Genomic DNA, 27,998 nt, shown 5'->3' with positions numbered 1-27,998 from the left:
TCTCAAAACAATACACACGATTGTGTGTGTGTGTGTGTTGGCTGTAGGCTAATTATTTAACCTCTTTAGTAACAATGCGACACTGCTGTATTTTTGTAATGTTTTTTTTTTTTAGCCCGTTAACCTTTCTGTGCATATTTCAAAGAGCAGTTGTCTTCTATCATTAGCACCATTATTCTTACACATTATCAGTGTTAAATGCAAACGGAGACAACAAGAGCCCAGTTTTATCTCCCTCTTGTGTTACTTTCAACAGTGTACTTGTGATTTTGGGTTAATATTTTTTTTAAGACAAATTATTTCAGCTCTCTATTCCAGTTAAGGTAACATTCCCAGTTCCTAGGACCAACTGGAAAATGCTGCTGGAGAGTAAAACCTGGACTACTGCAATTCATCTGCTGCTGATGACGAAAAAATAGTGGATGGACAAGAGACCTGTCCTTTAGAAAAGAACCCTTATCTCGCACACGTTAACACGACACAGCTCGTCTTTCTGATATAACCTTTATATCAGCTGAGACAAATACACAAACACCTCCTAACGATACAGTTTATTTGATTATGCTGTATGCTTACGTTTATTATCAGAGTGCATAAGTAAAAATGAAGCTAAGTAATGATCTTGTTTCAAGGAAACAAGTAACAAATGTACAGATGTGTTAGTTTCTACATCATATGACAGAAAATATTGTTAATGTACTGAAGTAGTTAAGTGGAATTAACAGAGGTTCACATTTCTTAAGATCGGCCTTAAAACATCAGTCAGGTGCCCGCATGAACACTGATACAGGTTTTGCTTAATAATTCAGGTCTTTAAGAAATTCCTAATCTGATTAATTTAGTATGCCAAAGCCTCATATTAGCTTTTAGTGGTACATTTAAATGCACTGACCCATTAAATTATAAACCATTAAACCATCACATCCAATGAAAGGACTTTAGAAAAAGCTCCACCTCTCGCCGATAGAAACAGAAGGGTTATAGCAAGCAAGTTCATATGGGCATCTCACCGTTGTCTTAAGACAGACCAACTATTGCGAACCTATTCTTTCACAAACAAACAAAACACCAGCAAAAAATAAAATACAAAACAAAAAATATCCACATTACATTTTACAGCCTAAGATGATGACTTGGCACACTCTGCAACATCCAACTCCATGCCGCTGTTGCACATTCTGGCCAGATTCTGTGAAAAGCAGAAAGTAGGATTACTATTGACCATACTCACGATTGAAAAACAAGTTTCAACTTCTACCATGTGCATCTTACATTAGCAGCTCGGATGATGCTGTTTGGAGACTGGAGGGCAGCGAGATCTGTTAGGATTTTCTTGAGATCGCGGTTATATGGACGTTCTGAAACAATAAGGATGGGCCAGAGTCACATAGTGAACAGCAAAGTTGGCTTCCAAGTACACAGAGTGGTACTGGTGTGTGTGTGTTTACCTGGTTCAGGTGATGCTTGTGGCTTCAGCTGCAGGTACGGATGCTCCAGCAGCTCTGCAATAGAGATTCGCTCTCTGGGGTTTCGTACCAAGCACCTCTGGAAAACAGATTTAACAGAGCTTATTGATGATTTGTATAACTCTTGTATCTTTTGATTTCTCATTATACTGATGGCCGCTCACCTTCAACACATCCAGCAAATCCTTCTCTGAGATGTCAGGAAATTCGATCTTATGGGACGGATCAATGATGGCGTGCAGCTTGGTAATCTGATTGGTGATGCTCTGGAATGGAGTCTTCCCGTAAGTCATACAGTACAGGATGCACCCAAGGGACCACACGTCACCTTTGGGGCTGATCTGTCGAACAAAGCATAAGATCTTTTAACCTTCAATCACGTTACAATCATTGTTGAATCAATAAGACGGAGCGTAAAGTACCTTTGAGCGTGCCTTTCCTGGCTGAGACGAGGTGTCTTTGATGGCTTCAGGGGGCATATAATTCAACGTTCCCACCTGGGTTTGAGAAACGACCATGTGTTACACACCCAGGCTGTTTGTTAATGCTACGCGCAAGAGACTGAGTGCACTCAATAAACGACATGTAATTAACAGAAAGACTTACTTGCGAATCCTTCATGATGCTTGTTACATCTGGTTGGATTCTGTTTGCGATGCCAAAGTCAATCAGCTTCAGTGAAGCGTTCACAATGACGAAATTAGCTGGTTTCAAGTCACTATGGACAATTCCTACAAAGAAGGCACAAGATATACATGTGGGGAAGTGAGTAATGAGGATTACATTAGTGCTCCGTTTAAAGCAGTGAGAGTTTTAACAGAGAGACAACCGTGTTTGTGGATGGTGTGGACGGCCTCCAGCATGTTCTTCCAGTAGAACTTCCTCTCTAGTGGATTCACACTCTTGCGATTTCGCAACCACGTGTTGAGATCCAAGTTTCCACACTCCATCAGCATGTAGATGTAGCTGGTGGTTATTTCACTGCAAACGCACAAACACGAATCAGCAAATCTGCAGCTAAGGTCCTAGTTACAGGTAAATTGGTTAACCTGACAAATCACATCTTCTACTGTGTATGAAAAATACATTTCCATTTTTCTCTTTTGTATTTAACACTACATGACTCTCATTGTTATTGTCTTATGTTCTACAACTGGTCTATTTTCAAGAATTGCTATAAAGTCACAAAAATTATTTTACGTTTCATTAAATTACTTTTTTGTAAATTGTAATCCTGCAATACTTTGATTTACTAAACAATTAAATACAATTGCAGATTGTTTTCAATTAATTGATTAGAACAGAAATGTCAAAACCTTTAACCTGTAAAAACACATGCATTCGTCATTTACTGCTTTCACCTTCTCAAATATGACAACTGGATGCTTTCCTTTGCCATTCATTATATTAAATTCAATACCTTTGAGCTTTGAACTTATAATATGATGAAGCAAAACATGCAAAGAGATCACCTTGTTGAGCTTTTTTTTATTATGAAATTCTATTCCGTGGACTAAATTCCTAATAGAGAAAACTGATTAATCTAATTAAATTAACTTGTTTGTTGCAGTCCTACAGTTAAATCTTAACAAAGACAAAAGGTTATTGTTGATTTCTATGTTACACATTATTATTATAATAAGTCCATGTACTCACTAGTCATAGAGCTTTATGATCTGATCGCTGTACTGCTGCAAGTGGTTCAGATGTTCGATTTCATTCTTATAACTCTCTATTGTCTGAGCATCAGCCTCCTCAAGGTCGACATATTTCACAGCAAACAGTTGCTTTTTGTGATCAAGGACCTGGTAGACCTGGAAAAAAACACAATAGAAAAACAGCCATCAACCAACCAATACTGTTGAAAAGACAAATGAAAATAAAGCAGTGGAAAATAAGTTAACAAATGTTTTCACACATCATAATAATTCTATAATGTTTACCTTGCTGGATCCACCACGTCCAATCATCTTGAGGATGAAGAACTGCTTGCCCTTAATGGTAATGGTTTCATTTGACAACGCAGTGAGAGAGGACTAAAACGAAATGAAACAATGGTATAAGAAACACGTTCTTTCTTCCATTTAGTTACAACACGTGATGTGTAATTTATATTATATATATGCACAATAACAGAAAAGTCAGGGTATGAAGATACAGTACCTGTGGGGTTTGGAAACATGTTGCTTGGTTTGCAGGTGTGCAGGGCTGCTGAACAGGTCCAGCTCTGTGGGCTGCTATTGCAGAGTTAAACACCTCCGGACCTCTTTTTACAACAGGAGTAATAAAGCTGCAAGAGAGACGTATGGAGCACGCGTTATTTTATTGATGTTCCCAAAAAGCACATAAAAACAAAGAATAAAAAAACAATATTGTAAAACCAAAACAAATGTAAGATCTTACGTGTTAGCACTGGGGTTCCTGTAGCTGTTTGGGGTCTGGCAGACTGTTTGTGGGTTCAGTTTGGAGGGAGGCTGGAGGGACGGAGTGGGAAGTGACTCCAGCACACGAGGAACAGGTCTGGGGTCAGGCGGGGTTGTACGTTTATCCTGGGAATAGTCATTTGTGAGGATCTGATTAGCATTCACACACGTTTTTGAGGAGCATCTGGTTCACATGAAAGTGATCTGAGTTCTCATGAACTAAATATAAATAAAATAAATATTACATCAATATTAAGAGAATGATTAGAATCTGAAAACAAAGTCATTATGCTATCATATGTGGACATTCTGTCTTGGTGAATTGTTCAAAGTGGGAAAAACCTATAAGTGACTAAATGTGCCAGCAAATGGTAAATATAACAAAATAAGCTAACCAGCTAAAAGGAGCTTTCTAAAGTAACATTTTTAATCCTTCTCAAATGCAATGTTGCAGAGTTAGTAGCAACAGATAAATGATATTATCACACCTGCGGAGAAACATGCCGGTTGACGAGAGTTGGTATCTTCCACTCTGGTAAAGGCTCCTTGTTGGCAGGTTTAGGATGATCCACTGAGCGGTTCACAGGGACCCGAACAGGAAGCTGAACTTCCTGGTTTCCAGAGTATGTACTTACTGGAACAGCTGTTTGTGAATCTAACAGGAAAAAAAGAAATAAATAAAAGGAATCAGAAAAATAAAACAAATATCAAGAACAAAAGCTGAAATTACAAACCATCTCCTGTATTCTGACTTTTAGGCTTAATATTTGCTTCTGCATTGAACTTATGCATAGCCTACACTTAAGTGACTTCATCATGGTGAGCATTAGTTTGAGTGTGTTTCTCTGGAATTACACAGCCAAACACCACTAGGCAGTGAAGTTTCCACAGCACTGTTTGAGTTGGAGCTAAGACATATTGCTGCAACTCAGAAAAGACAAGATGCCAAAGGACACGTACTGCTGCAACTAATTCGGACCAAAGCAAACGAATTAAGGTGTAAAAGCAACCATAGTTAAAGAATTTCTACCTGTGAGGTGTTCCTCATTTGTGGCGGGCACTAGCCGTTCTTCCCCAGCTTTAAGGTTACGTATGGCCATCTCCAGGAGCTCGGCTGGCCTGGCATTTGACGCCTGGGCTTTGTGCAGGATTGAAGATGCTTTGATCACATTACCTTGAAGAGAATGAAGAAGAGAGCTTTAGCCATGTTTTGTAGAAAGGCTGGATAGACAAGTACTCACTTCACAGACTAAAGTATTTGATAAACTTACAGTATGTGTCTATGTAATCCATATATCAGATTTCTGCATAACTGAAAGAAATTATTATCCTTGTTACCTTGAGAAACCTCAAACTGGGCATGTGCTATGTGGACAAAGGCAAAGGCTTTGCAGTTGGACCTTGCAACTATGAAGTGGTCCTGTGCTTCATCAGGGTCTTCAATCCTGCAGAAAAAGAGAATTGGTTACAGTTAAATAATACATGACAGATGTTTTGCAGTTTGGCAACAGCAGCCTTCATGGTCTGTTTTCTTCCAGCAAAAAATTTAAAAACAAATTGAGAAACTTCTTCCACAAAAAAAAAAAAAAAATCATTGTACTATAAGATCTGCTTCTACACTCACCCCTTGAGTTCTGCATATCTGACCAGCATTTTGGCATAACTGCTGTTTTTGCTGTATTGTCTCATTGGCAGCCTAGAGAAGATTTTAGAGTAACAATCCTTGAGCTTGTTGAGGAGGTTGATGTCCGTGTGAGGATTGCCTCTTTTCTCCAGGTTCAACAAATATGTCCAACATGACTCAGGGGAATTTGTTTTGATGACTTGGTCAAATCTGAAAGTTACATCTGCCAAAGAAACAGCATGTCATTGAAAAAGTATAAAAATGTTAAAAAACACAAAACACACATTGTATAAAAGGGTTTATTGAATTCTCCAGTGTAGAATATTTCCAAGGTTATTTCATACCTTCCATTCTCAAGGTGTCCCGAGTGTGAAGGAGTGTTGTGGTGGAGTCCACAGCTGCTTGGTCTTCCCATGGGCAATGTTCTGGACTGACAGTTAGTGGCTGAAAGCACAGCAATGTCAGACAAACATATTATTCTTCTTTCTTTGTCTCAGAAAGAACATCATTGCTAAGCAGAGCAGATAATGAAATCTAATGACTTAATTTTGACATTGCATAGACCCAACTTACTGTAGCATGTTTATACTCACTTGAAAATGTACAAAATCTGCATCTACAGCACTTTTCTTTGAGGACGACAGCCCAAATATTGGGTTCACATTTGAACCAGATGTTTGCCTGAGAAAATTAAACAATTTAAATATTAGTAACTTGTAAAACATTTGAAAATGATTGTAACCATTATTAAAAATGTGCGTCAAAAGTGAACAGAGGAAATAAGGCACATCAATTTGTATTGTATAAATTAAATTGGTATCTCGATATTCACTATATTTTTAAGTTGTTTCAAACCCACATAAAGTATAACGATTTTCTGAAGTAAAGCTTTAGCTGTCAAAAGTAACTTCAGGGTTCCTCCTGGGGGATAACAATATAAGTAATTTTAACCTGCAGATATTGTACTGCAGGTACAACTATTCTATTTAGCATCATAGACATAACCAAAAAGGTTTGGGGAAAAGATGTAATAATAAATAAAAAAAAATAAAATAAATAATAATAATAATAATTAAAAAAAAGACACCTGGACAAACTGGTGGGGATTGATGAATCATTTGTCTTAGAAGGCTTCCTGTGAATGTAGTCATCATCATCCTCCTTTTCCGGGATAGAGAAAGGCACAACAGGAACTCTACCAGGCTGTAAAGCAGAATGAGAGAACATAAAAACATTCAAACATTATTTGGTAATTTGTGTCATACAGTTTTTAAAAACTAATGCATAGAAAAGTAATGTGTAAAAACACATGCAGGGTAATATGTAACTCACCATGCCAACTGCTCTCTTGTTTTGAGATCCAGATCTCCAGCCTGGCAGCTGGTCATCTGATAATCCAACAAGTGACTCAGTCCTAAAGGCCAAAGGTCAATATAAGATGTTGCATTAAATAAATCAAGCCAACTTTTGTTAAACATTGACAGCAGTTTTATTCTTACCCTGAACCAAAAATACTGGAGAGCTGTAAATCCCCTGTCCCGTCTGATTTTCTGCTCAATTTTTGGACATCTGACCCTTTTTTTACAGAACTGTTAACATTACTGTGAAGCAATCCTAGAAGGAAGAAAAACAATTACATTAAATACATAAATCAATAACAAATACAAATCTGATATTAGTGAATTAACATGTTATGTCAGTATTGTTATGTAACAGAGACCTTTTCTGTTTTTTGTTGTACATCAATACAGTATCTAACCATACAACATTGTGAATATATACTCACGTGGTACATTTTCTTTATCCTCTGATAAGGAGAATTGTGTTTTCCCTGCCTGCATGCTCTGCAAGGCAGCCTCCAGCAGTTCCTTTGGTTTGGCACCCACTTCAAAAGCATTCTGCAATATGGCAATGCCTCTCTTTGTGTTGCCTGGTAAGATGAATTGACAGATGCTATAACACTGCACAGAACACGTAATAAAGATGTATCTGTATGTGCAAGAACAACAAAAAGCAAAGTTCTCTACCCTGAGACTGCTCAAACTCTGCATGTGCAATGTGGACAAATGCAAAGTTCTGACTGTGAGATCTCGCAACGTTGAAATTGGCTTCGGCCTCGTTAACATCTTGAATTCTAATAAAAAAGAAGACACAAAAATATAAGGACATTTCCAACTTATTATTTCTGTTTTCGTTAAATTCCTCTCACCGAATTGTGAAGAGTGGAAAAAGGTAAACAGACAGAAAATAAAAACTTACGCCTTCAGCTCTGCAAATCTGACCAACATCCTGGCATAGCTCTCATTTTGACAGTGTTTTCCCAATGGCATACTGGAGAACACTTTGGTATAAAAGTCAATGAGTCTAGTAAGGTGGTTACAGTTTAGGTGGGGGTCCCCTTTCTTCTCCAGATCCATTACATATGAGAGGCATGATTCAGGTGAGTTTGATCCAACGACCTGGTTAACATTGTCAGTGTCATCTGTAACAAATGGAAGGTTTCATGTTGACTTTATAAAGCACAGACACACAGTATGGACACATCGGTAGGTGGATCCAATTGGCATGTTACCTTCATTGAGAGACTTTTTAATTTTGTTGAGCTTTTTATAAAGCATGGCCAGCTGCTGCTTTCTGTCTGTGTGCTCCTCTTCCTCCATCTGAAATGGAAGTAAATGACAATGTCTATATTTGGTATGCGATATCATAAGCAGACACTGCATGACTTCTCTCTTCTAATTAATCGAGGCTATAAATTACATTTACCCCGTCAATAGATGGGACGTGAGCATCGTAAGTTTACTAATAATTTATGTTGTGCAGCTTTCTGGATCTGGATTTCGACACTTTTTGAAAATATCGAAGACGGCGAGTTATTGACAACTTCCCTAATGGTACATTGCATAAAATGTAAAGTTATACTCACTGAGAATCAAGAAAGAGTCTCGTTAACACGTCTTAGGTAGATTACTAGACACTATTTGTTCTTTAGAGCCGGTCTAAAGAATAATGTTTACACTTTGAAGCTAACGAGCTAACATGTAGCTAAGCTAACGAAATAATCAACGACAACTAGGTAGCGTTAAGCACATGCATGTTAATTTCCTCGTGAGACATGCATCCCGAGATGAAATTAAATGTTTATATAAAAGCATTTAGAATACCAACAAATCAAAGGTTTCGTTTTCTAAACTCTCTCACCATGTTTTTGCTGTCATTAATCCTCTTTCTCTTACGGACACGAAAAAGGCTCGACTTCAACTGCTAGTTTTCAAATATGCCACTTCCGTCGAAGACGAGTAGTGATTGGGTAGACTGCCGTGACGTCATAATGCGTTCAGGTTACAAATACTCACGGGACACGGTGGTATCCGTCAAGAGTTACACTTTTTGTAACATAAATCATACATTTAAGAAGGAAAAAAAAATAATAATACATTTGTACAAATGTTAACAGCAGACCTTCCTGGGAAAAGCTGTAATCTGTAGATAACCCTTCTAAACTGCATTGTGTGGAGAAATTATGCTTTAACAAACAAAAATCCTGTTTCACAAACATACATTATAGGACAATCTGTGAACAGAAATGTGCGTTAATATAAGTTCAGCTAGAAAAGAAATGATTTGAAGTGTAAAAACTGACATCCTTGTACAGTACATGCTGGGGTTACGCAGACATCACTCCCACTAGTCATAGTGTGACCTAAATTTGTGAGGTGAATTGTATTTCTCCTCTTTCATGCGTTAGTTAGTCTAGATCAGTCCCTTTACAAGCTGTGTGTGTATTTTTATATGCAATCTATGATAATCCACAAATTTAAATGTTCACAAACTGGAATAAATCTTTGACACTGATTAGAATATTTGGTACTCCTCCCATTTCCAACAGGACCTGAACGCGGCAGGAGCACGCTGTACTTCCCTGTTCCTGCTCCTCCCAGTTCAAAGATGGCAGCCACGGGACAGACGTGATCGACGAGACAGATATTGGAGTTTTGTCATGAAACCACATTTGGATAGGCAGCTGTTTGTTTGTTTTGACATGACAGCAATATAATCTCACGCTGCCACTGTGTCGCTTCAGAAAGCAAATCCAATGATTCAGAAATACCATGTTTTCCAGTGGGCTAAGCTAGCAAGCGGTGGTTAGCAAATAAATGAGCTTTCCTCTTCTACCACGTAAGAAGAAAGCAGCTGCTTTGCATATGGTGTACTGACATTCGGCAAGGTGAGTGTGCATTTAAAAGATAGCTAAGACGTGCGACAATGCTATGGGAAGGTACTTTGGTTACATTCATAAAGCTAAATATCGGTAATGTATTTACCGTTACCATCAACACTAGCATCGGTTATGTTTTTGTTGCTAATAAATACACATCAAGCGGCTTTCTAGCTAATAATTAAGTATGGGACATACTGTTCATTTAACTTTACATGCAACACTGTTATTTATTGTTAAATTCTTACTCTTAACCAATGTTATCAGTGTCATTCTAACGTTATCCTTTGTAAATCTCTCTACTGAAGGCTTGTGCTGCTACACAACCTGATGTTGTGGAGCAAAACAGGACATGTGTGCATCCCCTTACATCTGAATGGTAACCTTCTTTTTTTCTTGTTCCTCTTCCACCAGCTGAATTTCATCATGGCCATCACACAGTTTCGTCTCTTCAAGATCTGCACATGTCTAGCAACCTTACTTTCTTTCTTTAAAAGATTGATATGCAGGTAAGCACACCTTTTGGCAGAGGTTTTCTCCCTGTTGACAGAACAATCTCTGCACAACAAAGAGATCTGATCTTGAAGTTAATTTTAATAATTTTCTGTCAGCTGCCGCTTTTTCTAATATCAAATTAGTTCCTTTTGACTTTTTATTTGTTTGTTGTTTGTTGTACTTTTGTTTTTTTATTTCTTTGCAGAAGTGGAAGGGGGCGCAAGCTCAGTGGTGATCAAATAACACTTCCGACAACAGTGGATTTTTCATCAACAGTACCAAAACAGGTCAGTGTCGCATCAGTCACGACCACCTGCACCCAGTGTTTATAAGATCAGAGATGCAGATATAAGCAATATTTCAGTTATTTGTAAATTTGCATGTACAATCCCTTAATTAAATATTCAAATCACGTCGCTTTTTGTACACTTGATGACATTGTATATTAAATTTTAAATGTATAATTCAATCTCCTGTGCAGAGGTGTGTAGTCTTACCTCAGGAACAGTGATCTTCAACTAAAATTTCTTTTTAAAAATAATATAATCTACTCTGCACAGCCAGAGATTGAAGAATGGAGCTCCTGGGATGAAGAAGCACCTACGAGTATTAAGATTGAAGGTGGCAATGGAAATGTTTCCCCTTCACCCAACGACGTAGAAGAAGAACCAGACTACTTCAAAGACATGGCCCCCACCATCAGGAAAACGCAGAAAGTATGTTTACAAGGCAGTGTACCACATTCAGTGTTGTAGCACAGTTAAACATGCTTACTGTATAGTATTGGACTTTTTGTGAGGAATTGGTGGCATGTATTACTCGCCTCACTGACATTTTATTCTATCTTTAAAGAGTTGAAATACTGTATTCGCAGACATTTAGCGAGATGTGTCTCTTTGCTGCAGCTCTACATGAGATCTGTGCATCTGTGTTGATGATAAAATGACCATAATGTTTTTTTTCCTGTTTCTCTGATGTTATTTGAACCATCAGGTTAAACCAGAAAATAAAATATCAAGTGACTATTTGCTCCTATTTTTAAATGATTAAATAACTGTCTGTTTGTTACAGATATTGCTGAAGAAAAGGGAGCCTTTGAACTACATGGTGCCTGATGGCTCTGCAGGATTCTCCAGCAGACTGGCAGCCTCTCAGGACATGATAACCTTTAGCCCACCCTCAGTAAGTTACAGTTTTATAGTGCTGAAATGATTCCTTAAGAAAGTCAATTAACTCTGTTACTAAAAATCCTTGATGCAGAGTGTTTTTTTTGTTTGTCAAGGCTTTGTTGAATACATATATTTATACATAGTTGCTGATTCTTATGGATGATTATTGTTCAGGGGTTGCTGGGATTAAAAGGGAAGTTAAAACTTGTGTAGCTTGTAAAGATGTTTGTAACTGTAAACTGTAGGCGGTAGGCTTCAACCTTCAACAAAGGCTATTTTATTTATCCTGTTACTTGATATGAAATTTCTTGGAATATTTTAATGTTTCAGTGTGTTGAAATTTGATTGTGCGCTAGAAGGTCGGTTAGTATTGTCATTTCTCCCTTGTACATTACACTGTGCAGCCGTTGCAGTTAAGCGTTAATTAACTAGACTAGGACATTAAATAGTTACTAGAGGATGCAGCAATGTGGAAAGAAATGTTGGCTTGAACCACATAAAGTCAAAATGATTGTCTAGTGAATAGTTGAGACTTGATGTAGCATGTCTAATTTGCTTTTCGGATAATTCAGATGCTGTTGTAATTCTAGTAGTGTTGTCATAGATATAATGAGACACCTTCCTTTTGTGCAGGCTGAGCTGGGAGAAATGGATAACTGGCAGGAGGACACAAACGCATGGGAGGATGAGTCTGATGCCGCCTGGGAGGCAGAGGAGGTGCTCAGGTAATTTATAGAGAACATTGAACAACTGTCCAATGTATTTTGTGAGTAGAGAGCAGAACAAAATGACACCTTATACTTCAAACTGCAATAACAGTTTTTTTAGACACGTGGTGAACAACACTGACTCATAACTTCCTTTTAAGTTGATGCAACTTGGCAAAGTTAAGGAGAAACATTGATTTCAAGTTGTACTTGTAGCCTCTTAGTCAGTCTTCTTGTAGCTCTGTTATTCTTCTGTCAAGGAAATACAGTATTTTAGTTAATATCAGACCAGCTGTTCTCTTGACTTGTCTGCCGTTTCACTAGGAAGCAGCTGTGTGCCTTGGCTAAATACAAAAACAGTAAAGAACATTGTCTGTAGCTTGATCACTGTGAGTGACCCATATATTTATATTATCACAGCTTTTACAAATTGTAACATTTCCACTTTATAACAAAATAGGTTCTAGTTGCTTTAAGGTGCCTTTTTAAACCAGTGTGCAAACATAGTCTTTTGATTATGGGCAGTGCACCAACAAACACGTACAGTAGCCTTCATAACCATTTCTGTAATGATGAATGTGGGTTGAATTTTTTTAAGCATGTTATTTTATTTTAATAGTCTGAATTTTGACACGTGAGGCTCTCACTGTACATTTACTCCATGGCCAGCAGGTGACAGTAGAGACCATTTTTGAAATATTAAGCACAAGCAATGTTTTCTTTTTTTTCCTCCCTCTCAGCCAACCTAGCTTTTATTGATGTGCTGTGTAATGACACCACTTGCAACTGTGCGCGTGTTTTGCTTCCCTTCAACAGACAACAGAAGATGGCTGAGAGAGAAAAACGATCCATGGAGCAGCAAAGGAAGAAGATGGAGAAAGAGGCTCAGAGAATGATGAAAAAGGAGCAGAAGATTGCCGTCAAGCTCTCGTAACATTTCAAAAACGCTCACTTTCGAGCCAAAAGGGATGGATAAGACACTAAATAAGTCATTCTGTCTTTAACGTCATCAAACCGACCTGGATCATCACCCTACACCACGTATCCATCAGAAAAACAGTTTTCCTTCTCCACCAGCAGCCATTTTAGTCAGTATAAAACACATGATTGTTAAGGGCAGATAACACCAGGTGTACTCACTGGTCATGTGGCAAGGTCACTCTGGTCTTGAAGGGAAGGGTTGTGCTTATACAACGCAGTTCACCTTTGATCAAAAGTTAATGCAGCATTACAGTAGACGACACCATTTAGATTCTGATTAAATCTGTTGGGTAACTTAGTTAAATGTTCTTTTTGTTTGTTTGTTTTTTCCCCCAGGGACATTTGTAAATAAACTGGTACCTGTGCTACCCTGTGGAACCAAGATAGGGAGTACAATTGCTTTTCTTTGTCTTATTTATGACCTTCGGAGGACAAAGGAATGCAATTATTTTAAGCATCACTGTTTAACAGCGACATCCCTTTTGTTTGCTTGACTATTGTGCTTTTATATTTATGTTTTTCTTTGAATCGTTTTTTTTTTTTCTAATGAATATCGCTTAATATTTCAAGTAATCTCCATGTGCTGTGCGGCCCTTATTACACTGGATATCTACATTAAAATGAAGACTGATCTTCAAAATGAGTATGAAAAAGTGACCATAGACTAGAATCTAGCCCAACTATAAATGCTACTACTCAGATTAAGATTGCTTAATTAATTTGTCTTTTATTCCTTTTTTTATTTTAAGAAGAGGGAAGGCTGTGTTGCTCCTAAATAGGTGATACACTCATTACACAGATGCTTTCTTTATTAAAAAAAAAAAAAAGGTCATCAGTACTGCATAGTCACAGACTGGCAATTTGGCGAATGAGAAAATAAAAAAAATAATAAATTGTTGCTTTTTTCTCATTTGAAAATATAAGGCAGTTAATGTTTTTACTGAGAATTCATCATTGTAATGAAATTAGCGGCCCAAAAAAAAAAGCTAAGCTGTCGTCATGGAAACATTGGCATAAGTGTGCAGACATGATCAAATGTCTTTGGTTCATGACTTCTGATGGTTTGAAACAGTGTGAGGGAGGAGAGTGTCTGCGCTGAGTGGTACAATTAGAAAAGCTTTGCAAGCAGTGTGATCTCATGCTAATACTGAGTTAGTGTTATCTATCAAACTGTTTAATGACTCACTCAGAGGCGCTGATTCTGTTAAAACTTTGATAATCAAATGAATGATTAGTGCATGATCAAGCTTAAGAGTTTAATTGAAGGCAGGTGTTTATTTTAAGGGAGTTCAGCAAAATGTGATTAGTGCTTTCTTTGGAAATGCTCTTTTCCCAACTGGTTTTCCATCGAGAGAAGCTGCATGTTGTTACCTCGTGTCATTTTGCACTTTTACGTTTTCCAAAAATGAATCACAGAGAGCCCATTGTTTCTCATCCCTTTTTTATTCACATCGATGAGGGCGGCATCACGTTATAAGGTCTGTCGTGGTTGATCGCAAACGGGGACAATGAAGTAATAAGTCCACAAACTCAGTCCAGAAGGTTTGGCTGACTGTATACCTGCTGTATCAGTCCTACACAGGTTTTTAATAAAAATGATTTGATTTATACCTCTAGATGTGAATAACTCATGAGTCTGCTGCCTGGTGTGTGATCTGAGGAAACAGTATATGAAGTTACATTACTGTGGTACAGGTATTACGAGTAGATGGTATTTACGTACAACAATTATCAGGCTTCTGAAATGGATAAAGCACACAGTAAGGACAGTGTTGTTTTGGCCCTGACGGACATTTAAAAAACGGTTTGTCCTGGAATTGTGGAGAGAAATACATGGTCCCTAGAGGATTAAGCAGATTGACTCTGACTTTTCCTCTAGCATCACTGTGAGGTTGACATTTTTCTTTCTCACTGAAGGATGCATTGAAATTCAGTACACACATTTGTGGTCCCAGTGCCATCACTGGATTCAAATTAAAAATCTTTGCAATGCTTCGATATTGAATTAGATTTAATTAGTACTGGATAACCCAGAATCATTGACGATTGTCATCACTCATGACCCCCATTATAATGATGTCATTCCCATCTGTCAGGGGACAGTGCCTCCCTGACAAAAACCTCTCAGAGACTGACCCACTTTCAAAAAAAGAAAGTGCACGTCATCAGTCTTCAGAAAGGGAACAAGCTATATAATAGAATGACTCTTTGGCTGGGCCATGAGAATCACACTGAAATTAAAGTATACACTGATTTTACAACACTGGTGCGTTCTCACACTTGACATCTCTGCTGCCCACTCAATTAATCTAACATCCGCAGAGCAGTGTAGGGATTACAATTTTGTTATGACTCACACTCAGTCTGAGAGGTCACAGTTACATAACTCAAAACACACAACCATATGGCTGAATTAAATTTTAAAAAGCTGAAGTAACCATAGCAGACATGCCAAGTGTTAGTTCATTTAGACTTTTAATTTTCATTAAATGTATTTGTTATGCAACAATTAAAGAAAGGTTGTTTTTGTGGGTAGACTTAGAGCTGCTTGGGCACTGACCCAGTTTCTACTGCTGTAAGGGTACAGGCAGCATTTAACAGCTGAGAGGTCCCAGTAAAATGGATCTAATGCACTTTACCTCATCAGCTCTGCAACCCAAGCGACATTTGAAAGTACAGGCCGGGAAAGCTTTTACGCAACATGAGCCGTCATAAGACAGACTTGTCCGTTTATTAATTTATGTCAACATCTTGCACAAACGGAGAAGAAGCAGCTTGGGTCTCCCCCTGTTCACCCACCTTTATAAATAACCCTATTACATAAGTCAAGCTTTAACAGTCTGTGCTGTTCAGTCCCATTTACCACCATGACAAACCCCAATCGGCAAAAACTACAAATCACAACAAATAGAATTTATCATGCTTTAATAGTAAAGGTACAAGGACATTTGATGTAAACCACCAGTATTGCACATAGCTCAGGCACATAACAAGTGTCAATTGCTTTGAAGCTCCAACTTATTTCTATGAACAACACACAGGCTGTACCGAATAAAGCTCTACTCCCAGGTAGAAAACAAAAATATATATACTTCACAAAAAAAATAAAAATAAATAACAATAATGACTTCACATTAAAGCTTTGGCTGAAGGTTTAAGGTTTCTTTTTGAACAAAAACTCAAAACAACTGAAAATCCAAAACCGTTAAACATAAACTAACATTCAGTTTTCACGTTCTAAAATCCTGGTCCTAACATAAAGAACTTTTAAACACAAGGACAACCAGGGACACCACAGGACAACGAGGACATGTAACCATCTACCCAGACGATTACCTTACACTATAAATGATAAATAAATAAATAACCCTTTTTATAAATGTTCCCTTTCATGTCACCATTATTCTTCATCTCATGGCAACTGTACAGTGCAAAGTATCAGTGCTGGGACCAAAATAACTGCATTGATATCAAGTGTCAAAAAAAAAATCTCACCAATATTCTTGACAAGATGCTTAAGTGCTTTTAGTTCAAGGTTAGGCGTGTGCATGCGGGTTGGAGGCCATTACGCCCTGTGAGCAACATGACGAAGAGAGTGCAATCCCATGATGCAACAGCCCCTGATAAGAGCGGCGATGTTGTACACCGGCGCGCTTCCGTCTACACCGTGTCGCGAGTAGAGCCAGGCTACCGTGGGTAACACAGGGGCTGCTACAGCGACCAGATCTACCAGGAAGCTGTTGCTCCAGTAACGTTTGCCGACCACATCCAGTCCTGGTGACAGACACGGTTCCTCCTCGCAGACGCCAAAGTCCAGCTCCTCCATGAACCGTCGACACTCTGGAGGCTCCGAGTGCAACGTGCCAGAGTTGGTGGAGCTGTGGCTTTTCTTTGTAGGAGCAGTGCTGAACATACTGGGTTTAGGAGGTGTCGAGTCAGACAGATTGGCAGTAGTGGAAGTGGCGGAGGGCAGGTCTGCGAGGCCCAGGAGACCGCTGGAGGCTGATAGAGCTGCATCCCCTGCTGTTGACCCATGGAGCTTCAGCAGCTGGAGGAGCAGAGCCTGCAGGTCTGGAGACATGGGCGTTGCATCAGTCTGGACTAATTTGTCTTCCATGGTAAGGTGGGGACATGTGCTTGGAACTGTACTTGGTGAAGCTGGTGGGGTTGCAATGGATTTATCAGCCAAATGTCCCTCTTCAGACAGCGTAGACACCCCAGGGCCAGACTCTGCATCAGCCATCAGCTTGGCACTAGAGTCCTGACTGTAATCCACTGCAGTGGACATGAAGATGTGCTCCAAAATGTCTGCCCTGTTGGCCATCTCATCATTTATCAGCAGCCCGCTGTCTGCCATTGCCTCTGCCCCTTGATCACCCAGCTCCATCCCACCCTCTTCCTCCCCTACCTTCTTTACACCGCTATCGGGGCTGTCACACATGAAATCTAAGGTGTTTTCATCGTGGAGGTTGGTGCCACTCTGAGCGAGCTCCATGCTTTGCAGCAGGGACTCCAGCTTTCTGTTTTGGATGTTAATGTCAATGAAGTACTTCTGTATTCCCTTATCCTTCTCCATCAGGCTGCTCTTCATGGTCTCGACCACTTGACGCAGCTGCTTGATCTCTTTGCGAGCCTCTTTGAGTGACAGCTGAGCCTCCACCCGGTGACACTCCTCTTCAATCCAGTCTTCCCTCATTCTGCCAAGCTGGACCTTAAGCTCCTCAATCTCTGTCTCTCTATTAAAGAAAATATCCAGTTAATGTCCAGAATAACTGCTTATTCACTTGTTGACAGCTAAAATAAACAAAATCCACCTATCAGCATCTAAGGTGCAGCCACAGAAGATTTCACTCTCTTTCTAAGACTGCAGCAAGATGTACACACTCAACTTATACAACTCTAGTTAATATACAGTGCCAGCTCGTATCCAGAGCCTCTTTAAGAAGTTAACAGTTGAGCATTATATGATAACCATGGTATAAGTTTCTCCATATATGACCACTGCACTAAAACCAGAAGAAGCTACTAACCTGTCACGAACTCTGTTCTCAGACTCCAGCAGCCTAGTCCTTAGGTGTCTGATGGCTACCTCCTTCTGCTGCAGAGGGGTGAGGTACTGCTCAGGATTCGGGGGTCTGATACCATGGTTTTCCCCACAGGAGTGGTAGCGGCTCAGGCTCACTCTTCTGCAGGGGTAGAGATATCATGTTGGCATTAGTGAAAAGGCCCAGTATACCCACATGGAACCACCACATCCATCAATACTCAAGTAGACAGTTTGAAACAACAGCAGAAAAACAAGCCCATTTAATGCTTAAAAGTAAAATGGCACCCTGTAGAAGGTAATTAGTCTGGCTGAGAGAGTGCCGTCAGGGCAGATGCTCACTGAAGCCTTGAATTACTGTCTGACACAGGATTACTGGCATGCAGACTATAAGCCAAAAAACTAAAATGCTGGTTTTATCTAAATACAAGCAAAGTTAACAAGAAAAAATGCACATCAAACTTGATACCACAAGGTAATTGCATTAGTATTCAATGCCCTCTGAATGTCCTATGATAATGCTCAAAGGGAACTGCTGAAAGGATTCGGGTTTGTTCTATAAAGGATGAGTGGGTGGATTTTGACACTATGCAAAGCAGCATGCAAGTCCCCTTCTACCACTAGCACAATATCCTAGCAACCTGGAATACTTGAGGCTTTTACATGAGCACCCTGCATCCCAGCCAGAAATAGAAACAGCCCAGGAGAAGGTAGCACATGAAAGCAAGAGATGTCACACAACACGTAGCCAGGCAGAGGAAAGCTGACAGCAGGATGTCTTAAAGTGACAACGGTGCAGAGTTATGGAATCTGTAAACACGAGATAAAAGAGGGCAGATTCTGCTACTGCATAGAAAAACTCAAAAAAAAAGGCATGGGGCTGAATGTCTGTCATTTATACTGCCGAGAGAGGATTTTAGGCCCAACCGTATGCACCACTGAGCAGCCAAACATAAACCTGCAGAAAAGCTTCCAAGTCCTACACAGCCTGAGGCACCAAGTCACAAATTCACGGTGGTCCCAAACACTTGAGCTTAAGGCTATTCAGTTCACACATCAGTTCTGCTACTCTGAAATATTTATGACCTTCTTCTCTCCTCCAAACCAAGGTGCATTCACTCTAATCCAGTTACGAGTTGGGTGTAGCCAGTAGGGTCACAGTCTGGCTACCATTATTAGACATTTGCTTTTGTTAAATCCTCATTAATCCTGACCACAGCCAAATCATGACCGATATAATCCCAACCGACTGCAAGGGAGGAAATGATAAAACGGTCTGAGCTTAATCCAGCCACCCACTCACGGTTATGCCGCACATTGTCTGGGCCACAATCCAAAAACCTTCAGTCTGTAAAATTTCTACTCTCTCTGCCCTCAGAGTGAGAAGGTTGGATTTGTAGATGAATTCAAGTGGAGAAATGAGGAAGAGTTTGACAGAGCCAGGAGGAGGCAACAACTGTAGTATATTTTACTTGTAAATCCTAATCCTTGTTCAGTCGTTATTATCAGTGCATGATATGAAAGTAATGTTTGGTACCCGGAGGTGGGGCTGGAGTTGCAGCTGCTGTTGGTGGAGGAGGCAGCTCTGGGAGGAGTCCTGTAGGGAGCATAGAGCTCTGCATCGTGGTTGATCATAGGGCTTCCAGCTGGTTTGAACACTGGGAGAGGTCTGATGTGTGTGCCCCGACTTGAAAAACGAACAGAAAAAATAAAACCCCATCAATTATTAACACTTTCAGCTTAATGCAAATGTAGCTTCAATTCATGTGTTGTTCGCACAGTGACCAAAGAGAGGATACTGACACGCATACAAACGTCATACCTTCGTGAAGGAGCCTTCTTTCCAGCTGAATTGGAAGGGAGGCTCTGCCTGGCCTTGAGACTCCCAGTGCTGCTGGAGGAGCTGAAGTCTGCCTCACTGCCTGCAGGGAGAAGCATCAGAGCCTTAGGATGACAGAGGACCTCAGGCGAAACTATGAACATTTAAAATCCAGAGGCAAGTCATACAAAATGAAATGCACCTTTGTTTAATTCAGTGCCCTCCCAGCAGCCAAACACAAAGCTGGTCTGATCAATGACTAATGCTCACAGTTAAAGGCTTGACACTCTTTACAACAACAATACACACTTTGCAATCACCAAGAAACATGTTCCTGCTTGTGGTCTGGCTCAGATAACAAAGCCTCAGTTGAAACATTGCATTTTAACATTTAGCTCAACATGAACACATTAGGTCTTTTGTATTAGGTAAGTTGTCCTCTTGCTTCTCAAGTCAGTTCATCTCAACACCACAGTCAAACAGAGCTGTCACATTTTCTCTAAGTGCCAAACAGATAGGACACCCTCAAACAAATGCTCTCAAATGACAGGACTTTGAATGAGTCACTCCTTTTATCTAAACCTTTTGTTAAACTGATCGGAGTTCGAACTGGGAACTAAATGTTATGCTGAAATGATAAAAGTCATACCTGAGAAGCATCTTTTGCCTTCAAACAAAACCATATTACTGTGTCCAGTGATGACTGTGAACAAAATAGCTCAAAACTAAGTGATCCTTCACCAATCTGTGATTCAAATGAGGGGCTGTGCACTTTCAGTTAGTGTAGTAACCTCCTGCTAATCAGCCTAATTGACTGAGCTCCCAGACCTTCTTCTTCAGCCAATCGGCTTTCTTCCTCATTTTGACTTGAAGATCAAGCAGTATGCTCTCATGGCCCCAGATTTAGACTGATTAAAATAGAGAAAATTTAATTTTGGGATAAGGTCTGGAGTGCACTGCGTGTGAACAATGCACAGATGACAGATCCACTACAGTTGTTATCCTCCCGTTAGGAGGGCAGCTGCTTCTCAGTCACTGTTTGTTGAACTCAAAAAGTCTGGGACCACATGACAGGTACTGTGCAAATTGTACTTTGGTCTGTGGGGAACTACTGGCATGCAGAAGTACATATGTGCACTGTGTTGCATTTAATATATAGATGCAAAAAAACATTCATGTAGAAATAACATACAAAATAAAACGACTCCCATACAGAATAGATCAACTCATGAGGCCTAAAGTGATCATTTCAAAAGTTGTGCATGCTCATTCTGTCTCTTTCTTCTTTTCTATCTTTATCTCTTGTTCCTATCTTACCTCTGGCTTTCATGGCCGACCTCAGCTCCCTCTTGTGCCTCTGCCCGCTCCGTGGTTCTCCGCTCCATTCTGCCATGACCCTGACCCTCTTCACTTTGGTCTTGCGTTCAGGGAGTATCGGGGAGCCGTGCGCACTCTGCTCTGAGCCTGACGGGGTTTTGGAGGGGGACACAGACTGACTAGTGGGGCAGCCGGTGTCATCTATTGTAGACAGGCACACAGACAGTAACAGCCAAGAACAGGCAGCGCACGGCAGGCAGCGAACACAAGCAAGATTCAGCCCGGGTGGTATCTGACGGTTAGCAGCTTTCAAAATGGCTCATCACTTTCATAAATTAGCTGTCGAGTGGTTTTTAGTGTAGTGTAGTATTTTCTCTGTGTGTTAAGGGGCCAATTTGGCTGAGCATAAAATATAAATGCATTTCCAGTTTGAACTTGGGTACTACTGCAAAATACCTTTTGTATCCAGAGTTTCACAATAATTTAATTTGATTGTCTACCCAAACAAATCATGCCTGGTAACTCTGCCATCCTTGGACTGGAGCTGAATGTCTTACCAGAGCAGAAGCTGTTGGTGCTGATGGTTCTTTTGGAGTGGCCAGAGCTGAAGTCGCACTCCTTGCCTTCCTCCTCTGACAAAGGTGAATCAGACAGAGGCGATCCTTTGTCCTTTGGTCGGAAAGAATGGAGGACCAAGCGCGGGATGCGGCTGCGGGGGCTTCCTTTCTCTGGCGACTTCTTTTCCTACTCAAATCAACATGTGTCAGAAGTAAAGACAAACAAAACAACAACAAAAAACAGGCACGTGTGTAAAGTACTTATATTGGCAAATCATGAATCATGCAGAAATCTATCACCACTGACATGCAGCAGTAAGACTGACCTCATATTCTTGGAACGGTCCCATTGTACTTCACGTAGCTTTTCCCTCTGATGAATGAAAAAGAGCAGAAAAATCAAACAAGAGCCCTCTGTCTGAACTCTGTCCCCCACACAACCACCGACCGTATACACACACACACACACACACACACACACACACACACACACACACACATGCTGCCTGGTACAGATGGCACAAGAAGCTTGAACCTATGATCACACAATGAATTTTTGACCTGATGTAACAAATGGTACACATAAACCCTAAAAATAACACTCTTTTAAATCAGAATTTGTAAATCTCTTTAAACATTAAATAGAGGAAAATGAATGTTAAAAGCCAAAGAAAAAGTCAGGGGATTACCAAAAGTGATAAGGGTTTGTCCTCTTGGAACCATGAATGTCCAAATTTCTTTGCAACCTATCAAATACAGTATACTCTGTTGTTGGCTGATAGTGTTAGAGGACAGGTCAGAGGATCACCATGTCTTCAGTATTAATTTACATTGAATGTTGGATGTCTGTAGCAAATTTCCTGACAATTCATCTAACAGCTGTTGAGATTTTTCAGTCCAGACCAGACTGGTGAACCAGCTCCAGTCAGTGAAAGAGATAAGACAAAAGCAAATTTATGACACAATCGATTTAAAGTAACTCAATCAACTGAACAGAGAATGGTAAAGACTGTACGGACACAGCCATAAAGAAGAAAAGAAAAAAAAATATTTTTTTCATTTTGTAGCTTTTCATTACGATCATTTTGGATTAAAATGATGAGATATGGAGCACAGTAGATAAAAGGTGTCTGACTTCACTGTGTAACTCTGCTGAGCATCAGTCAGCTGTGCCAGAATCAGTGGGGCTGCCTGCCAAAAGCTACAAAGTGCCTCTATCAGGGAGATATGATGTATGATGGAGTAATATTATACCCTCCTTAAATAATGGTTTCAAGTAGAAGGCAAAGTGGAAATACAATCTAGTCTGATGCTGAGCTCTCTGCTTTGGACATGAACATTCAAACAGGGGAGAACCATCTTCTATTGACGCTTTCAATCTAAATAATGCAGAATTCCCCTCATGCTCGAATAAACTTTATACAATCACGTCAGTACTTCTCTCCCGTCGATTGCCTCAGCTCCATCACCTAAGGGGGTCAGTTGCGTAAGTGCATAAGTGATTTTTTTTTTTTTTGCATCACAGATGATGTAATTGACCCCAAGGCCTGTGAGTTGCTGTCACATCAATGAATTGGAACCTGTCTTCCTCAGTTTCATCCAGATGGTATCTTTTTTTATTATTTATGCTGGCACTCCTACCAACAATCCTCCAACATTAGAACAATAATATGACTAATATAATTCCCTCTATTAGACTTGTGAAAAAGCTGCTTTCTTCAAACTGCCGAGAACCACAGAGGATTGCAAAAATAGACCAGAGTTTCACGGGAATCAAACTCCACCTCCTATTATGAGGCTCAAAAATAGATCTGAGCTCTTGGCGCTCTGCACCTCGTTGTCTACAGTTTCACTTTTCTTTTCAGTTTCTGCAGATTCGCAAACATCCAAACAGTATCATCATACTGTAGCACACAGTGACATGGCAGGCTCGGATTAGAGGCACCAAGGAGGGCTGAGCAACCAGGGCTGTGCCATAGCAACAGTGTTAGCAACCGAGGGAAAAAGCTTCACGAAGGAGCCCAGCCTCTGTAAATGGAACCAATTAGAAGTAAATCTGTGCAGAGTGAAGGCTTCTGCTGCTCAGCCTGGGATGCTGTCCTTCACTGAGAAAATATCTCGAGTGTGTGGGTGTTCAGAATGAATGAACATTTTGTCCTCGAGCCAGCATGTATGAGCTTAGGGAGCACAGGCATATACTTAACCAAGTACTAGCAGATTCCAGCACACTGTGTGATATATTTCAGAGTTTACATGAAATAGGTATACATTTTTTTCACAGATTACGGGGGGGGCAATGGATCACCTTTTTTTGAGAAATCTCTAAACAAACGACAACTAGTGAAGACGATCAGCTTATGAGACATAAAGTCGTGATGATAGCTGGAGAAAAATATCTTAAGAGATGGAGAAATAATTGAATCGACAGGGTGTGGCTGAGAGGATGAAAGCGAGCGTGAAATATGAAGCTCCCCACACTGGCTTCGTCTAACTCTGCTTATTATCACTCAGAAGCTTATAGCCTGAAAGCCTGTGAGGTGTTTGGATACAGACGGCTGTCTATTCCTGCTCTGTTATCTTAGTTTTCATTGTAACTGCAGCCACACATTTTTCCTGTTTCCATTGTAAGTGCACTTAGTCTTATTCTGACCCTATAAAGTAGGATTATGCCTTCAGTCCTCAGTTTGACTCCAGACCATGTAGATTGGCTACCTACTGAGCAGCAGGCTAAGCATGATCTAAGTTGCAAACACAGGCTGTTGGGCTCTCCTAAGCCTGAGGAGGAGCCGAACATCCTGTGATCCACAATCACTCTGAAAACTCCTCTCCGAACTTAAGCCTGGAGGGAGGGAACTGATCTTGAAAGTAGATGTAGTCGGGGAAAGGGACCTGTCAGTGGGATGCTGAGAGAACATGTTCATCACTGGCAAACAAGTTTGTAAAGCTTCCTCTGGAGCTTTTCCCCTTATCCAGATGGTCTACTTTTAAAAACAGCATGGCGTGGGCGTGAATAATAATTCCCTTAAGCCATCCCCACGTATCTTCTAATGTTGATCCTGCACCGGGACAGAGATATGAAGATATTTACTCCATTTGGATACTAACCCCATGATGCGCTCAGTCCAGACTGTGCATTACGTGATTCTTATTGTGTTGTGTAATTTCAGCGATGACGACATTTGAGCCCTAAGGCACATAGCCTGGATAGAATGAACTTAAAAGGCACCATATACTTTATATCCATGTGTCAATCAGAGCTATGGCACTTGCTCTGATTTCATTGACCCTTAAAAAAACACTGCATCACTGAGTTTCTTTTTTACTTTCAGGAATCAGTCATTCATACTGAAATCAATACAACTTTCAGAAAATGGCTTCCCCACAGTAAATAAAACATGTATTAGGAAACAGGCTGCTAACTGCTATGAGAATCTCTATCCAAGTAATTTGCCTTATTTTCAAATTGGAACCACATGATGCTGTTAAAAACCCCCTTTTAAATAATAAATACATGAAACGCTCCCAACAAACGACATGTTATTTGGACATGCTCCTCCATGTGCTCACATGTTTACATGCCTGCCTTTGTTTGCCACATCCCATTGCAAAGCCCCCTTCCCTGAGGGCTGGGGAGGATGATTATTATGAGCTGTTGGCGTCCTGGCACTAACCACATCTCCTCTGACACTGTCACTGCTTCTTTCTTATTCTCATCATGCTGTATGCAGCTACAGGGGGTTTTGTTTTGTTTCATGTGGCGCCCCCACAGTCCCAGCTTTAGTATTATTCTTATTATTATGATATTCAGAGAATAACAAGTGATGATGTGAACATTCAAGTTTAAACCCGTCACGCCTGATGTCACCCAGCACCACCCTGACCTGCCAATACTCGACTAGTTTGTTTAAACAGAAAATCGTATCTGAACTTGGAAACAACCCACCTGCTCCCATCTGCTACTAGTTTCGGATCTGTTGAGCTTAACGGTGACCACAGATTGATTGGAAACAACGGTTCATTAAAACGTGTATAATGGATAAACCGCTCGCCTGGGGGTTGGATGCTGGATCCGCCGACGAGGATGCGCGTTTCTCGGTGAAACACAAAGGGTCGTTGCGCTGGTGGTGATGCTGCTGCTCCGGCGGTGCCAGCCTCCGCTCCGCTCTGCTCCTCTTCTCTCCTCTCTGCTCTCTGCTGTTTGTTTGGGCGTCGGGTGGAGGAGAGCTGCGCGCACGCCGAGGACACACGCGATTGGACGAGCACCGAGACCACTGACAGAGCGCAGGCAATATGACCACCATCCCCAAGTGTGTTACATAACGTGTGATGCGTTGCTTAACCAAGGACCACCGTCCACGTAGACACAGACACGCACACGCTGCAGGCAGGCTGGCGTATTATAGACCTGGACTGGGTTTGTTATTTGGCACCGACATGTTCAGAGACCAGCAGCATGAAAGGAGTCTGCTGTACGTGTAACACTGCGGCGTACGGAGCGTGTGTTGGCTCTCCATGGTGCTGAAATCATGCTGAAATCATGGAAGTACCCTCTCCAGTCCTTATTTTAGATACATAATTAAGAACAGGAGCAGCTACCTCCAGTTGATCACATAACATAAAAGGCAAACACAAGACGTACAGACACAATTATAAATACTACACACAGTGGTAAGAAAGAGTATGGGAACTGCATTTTGAGGGTGTGGACTAGAGCCACTTAGACTGAACAAAAACTGCTCAAACTTTTTGAGCTGTAGCTACTCTACCAAGAAGTGGGCAGTCAGTTAAAATGACACCAAACTCAACCAGGTATCACTATGAGGATTTGATGGTTATTGTAGGCAAATTATATTTGTTAATACTCTTGACTTAGATGAAGATCAGATCACATTTTATGATAAATTAATGCAGAAAAGCATGAGATTCCAAAAGGTTCACATACTTTTTTTTTGCCACTGTACAACAGCGGCACCTTTTGGAAACGCACAGAAACCAAACTGCCAATCGCGCATCAGTCAGTCAGTCCAAGAGAATCAAATAGTGTCACTCGTCAGAAATAACCTGTTGTTTATGTTGGCCGCTTCTTATCATCGCTGCTGCCCTCTGCTGCCCTCTGCTGCCCTCTGCTGGAGCTGTAACAAACTGTCACTGGCAACAAAAACAGGCAACATCTGTCTGTGTGACCAGAGGCTCTGATCTGTGCTGTACTGATGACACAGGACTCATGGCTGTAACCTCAGATACAGTAGCTACTCCTCACCATGTCCCTCGACGTTAATAAATAAATACAGTGTCAACGATCCTAGGATGAATAAATAATAGGTAGTAAGACAAGTCTGTAAAAAAACTGAAACTAAATGAAATAATCATTTGAAATACGAAAGCACCACTAAAATAAACCAAAGAAATTAAAACTATTCTAATGAGGACAAACTTCAAACGTGAAGTTACACGTCCAGATTTTCTCTGGTGACGTGAAGGCGCCGTTTGTCCTGGTTGTAATGAATAACAATGAACACTAGAGGTCACTGGTGTTATTTGAACTGCGCTTGAGAAGGTCTTTGTCTGACTCCACATCCAGGTTGGGATGTTGTAGCTTCACTCAGTCTACACCTACATGTTACATTTAAATGCCTGTGACCTCTGCCATCAGCATTTTTAACCATGCCTCATACTTTATTCTCTCTTTTTATTCATGTCATCAATAATGTTGTGCTTCCTCTTCTCTGTTCTCCTCTGCAGGTATCTTCATACCTGGACACCCCAGGTATATCTCCAGGGTGCAGGTATTAGTTCTACCGACCTGCCCAGTGTTATTGGTTGCTTCTTGTTTGTTTGATGGTTTGTTTGTCTGCTGTTCTTTCTTCTCTCCTCTTTCCACTCACCCCAACCTGTCGAGGCAGATGGCCGCCCACCCTGAGCCTGGTTCTGCTGGAGGGAGTTTTTCCTCTCAGCTAGTGCTGCTCAAGTGGGGTTTTTGGGTTTTCTATGGAATTCTGTATACACTTGTATAGTCTGTATATAGTATAACAGTTATATTTAGTAACGTGTTAAACCTTAATCACCGTAAAGTGCCTTGGTATGATTTGTATTGTGATTTAGCGCCATACAAATAAAATTGAAATGAATCAGCTATCAGCCTCTGACTTTTCATCTACTGTTCGTTTTAATATACAG

General features: G+C 40.5%; 3 protein-coding genes across 5 annotated transcripts; 1 reads left to right on the top strand and 2 right to left on the bottom strand.

Annotated features, from left to right (window-relative positions):
* Nucleotides 1–488: 488 nt before the first annotated feature.
* On the bottom strand, nucleotides 489–8,794 carry ttk (ttk protein kinase). Its single transcript, XM_026373457.1, has 25 exons — nucleotides 8,715–8,794; nucleotides 8,086–8,173; nucleotides 7,773–7,995; nucleotides 7,541–7,647; nucleotides 7,300–7,443; nucleotides 7,013–7,127; nucleotides 6,846–6,927; nucleotides 6,601–6,716; nucleotides 6,107–6,194; nucleotides 5,858–5,957; nucleotides 5,514–5,736; nucleotides 5,228–5,334; nucleotides 4,920–5,063; nucleotides 4,378–4,544; nucleotides 3,870–4,015; nucleotides 3,630–3,756; nucleotides 3,410–3,502; nucleotides 3,123–3,280; nucleotides 2,296–2,447; nucleotides 2,073–2,197; nucleotides 1,889–1,963; nucleotides 1,631–1,807; nucleotides 1,449–1,545; nucleotides 1,273–1,358; nucleotides 489–1,189 (listed from the first exon to the last, which is right to left on the bottom strand). The coding sequence occupies exons 1-25, from the start codon at nucleotides 8,715–8,717 to the stop codon at nucleotides 1,121–1,123; spliced, it is 3,012 nt and encodes a 1,003-aa protein (XP_026229242.1). The 5' UTR covers nucleotides 8,718–8,794; the 3' UTR covers nucleotides 489–1,120.
* A 660-nt stretch (nucleotides 8,795–9,454) lies between these two features.
* On the top strand, nucleotides 9,455–14,708 carry ebag9 (estrogen receptor binding site associated antigen 9). Its single transcript, XM_026373247.1, has 7 exons — nucleotides 9,455–9,741; nucleotides 10,147–10,241; nucleotides 10,433–10,514; nucleotides 10,788–10,943; nucleotides 11,299–11,409; nucleotides 12,030–12,121; nucleotides 12,920–14,708. The coding sequence occupies exons 2-7, from the start codon at nucleotides 10,159–10,161 to the stop codon at nucleotides 13,035–13,037; spliced, it is 642 nt and encodes a 213-aa protein (XP_026229032.1). The 5' UTR covers nucleotides 9,455–9,741; nucleotides 10,147–10,158; the 3' UTR covers nucleotides 13,038–14,708.
* Nucleotides 14,709–16,469: 1,761 nt separating this feature from the next.
* On the bottom strand, nucleotides 16,470–26,001 carry sybu (syntabulin (syntaxin-interacting)). 3 transcript variants are annotated; one of them, XM_026370355.1, is made up of 8 exons: nucleotides 25,871–26,001; nucleotides 22,148–22,194; nucleotides 21,822–22,008; nucleotides 21,265–21,465; nucleotides 19,951–20,050; nucleotides 19,666–19,815; nucleotides 18,115–18,270; nucleotides 16,470–17,820 (listed from the first exon to the last, which is right to left on the bottom strand). In XM_026370355.1, the coding sequence occupies exons 2-8, from the start codon at nucleotides 22,169–22,171 to the stop codon at nucleotides 16,650–16,652; spliced, it is 1,989 nt and encodes a 662-aa protein (XP_026226140.1). In that variant the 5' UTR covers nucleotides 22,172–22,194; nucleotides 25,871–26,001; the 3' UTR covers nucleotides 16,470–16,649. The 3 variants fall into 3 exon arrangements, with proteins under 3 accessions (XP_026226140.1, XP_026226141.1, XP_026226142.1); XM_026370356.1 differs by having other exon boundaries at nucleotides 21,265–21,411; XM_026370357.1 differs by lacking the exons at nucleotides 21,265–21,465; nucleotides 21,822–22,008; nucleotides 22,148–22,194; nucleotides 25,871–26,001 and adding an exon at nucleotides 20,597–20,864.
* Nucleotides 26,002–27,998: the final 1,997 nt, after the last annotated feature.

Source organism: Anabas testudineus, chromosome 16 (assembly GCF_900324465.2).
Source record: "Anabas testudineus chromosome 16, fAnaTes1.2, whole genome shotgun sequence".
Classification (NCBI taxonomy): domain Eukaryota; kingdom Metazoa; phylum Chordata; class Actinopteri; order Anabantiformes; family Anabantidae; genus Anabas; species Anabas testudineus.
Note: the sequence above shows the minus strand (reverse complement) of the source record. Positions and strands in the feature narration are given on the sequence as shown.

Coding starts and splice junctions, on each gene's coding strand:
- sybu (XM_026370355.1), bottom strand. CDS start 22,171: ATGGGACCGTTCCAAGAATATGAG. Junction 21,466..21,821: donor CACCAACAGCTTCTGCTCTG/GTAAGACATTCA, acceptor TGTCTACAATAG/ATGACACCGGCTGCCCCACT. Junction 20,051..21,264: donor GTCGGCCATGAAAGCCAGAG/GTAAGATAGGAA, acceptor TTCTCCCTGCAG/GCAGTGAGGCAGACTTCAGC.
- ebag9 (XM_026373247.1), top strand. CDS start 10,159: ATGGCCATCACACAGTTTCGTCTCTTCAAGATCTGCACATGTCTAGCA. Junction 10,242..10,432: donor TTTAAAAGATTGATATGCAG/GTAAGCACACCT, acceptor ATTTCTTTGCAG/AAGTGGAAGGGGGCGCAAGC. Junction 12,122..12,919: donor GAGGCAGAGGAGGTGCTCAG/GTAATTTATAGA, acceptor TCCCTTCAACAG/ACAACAGAAGATGGCTGAGA.
- ttk (XM_026373457.1), bottom strand. Junction 1,964..2,072: donor GCATCATGAAGGATTCGCAA/GTAAGTCTTTCT, acceptor TCTCAAACCCAG/GTGGGAACGTTGAATTATAT. Junction 1,359..1,448: donor ACAAGCATCACCTGAACCAG/GTAAACACACAC, acceptor TTATTGTTTCAG/AACGTCCATATAACCGCGAT.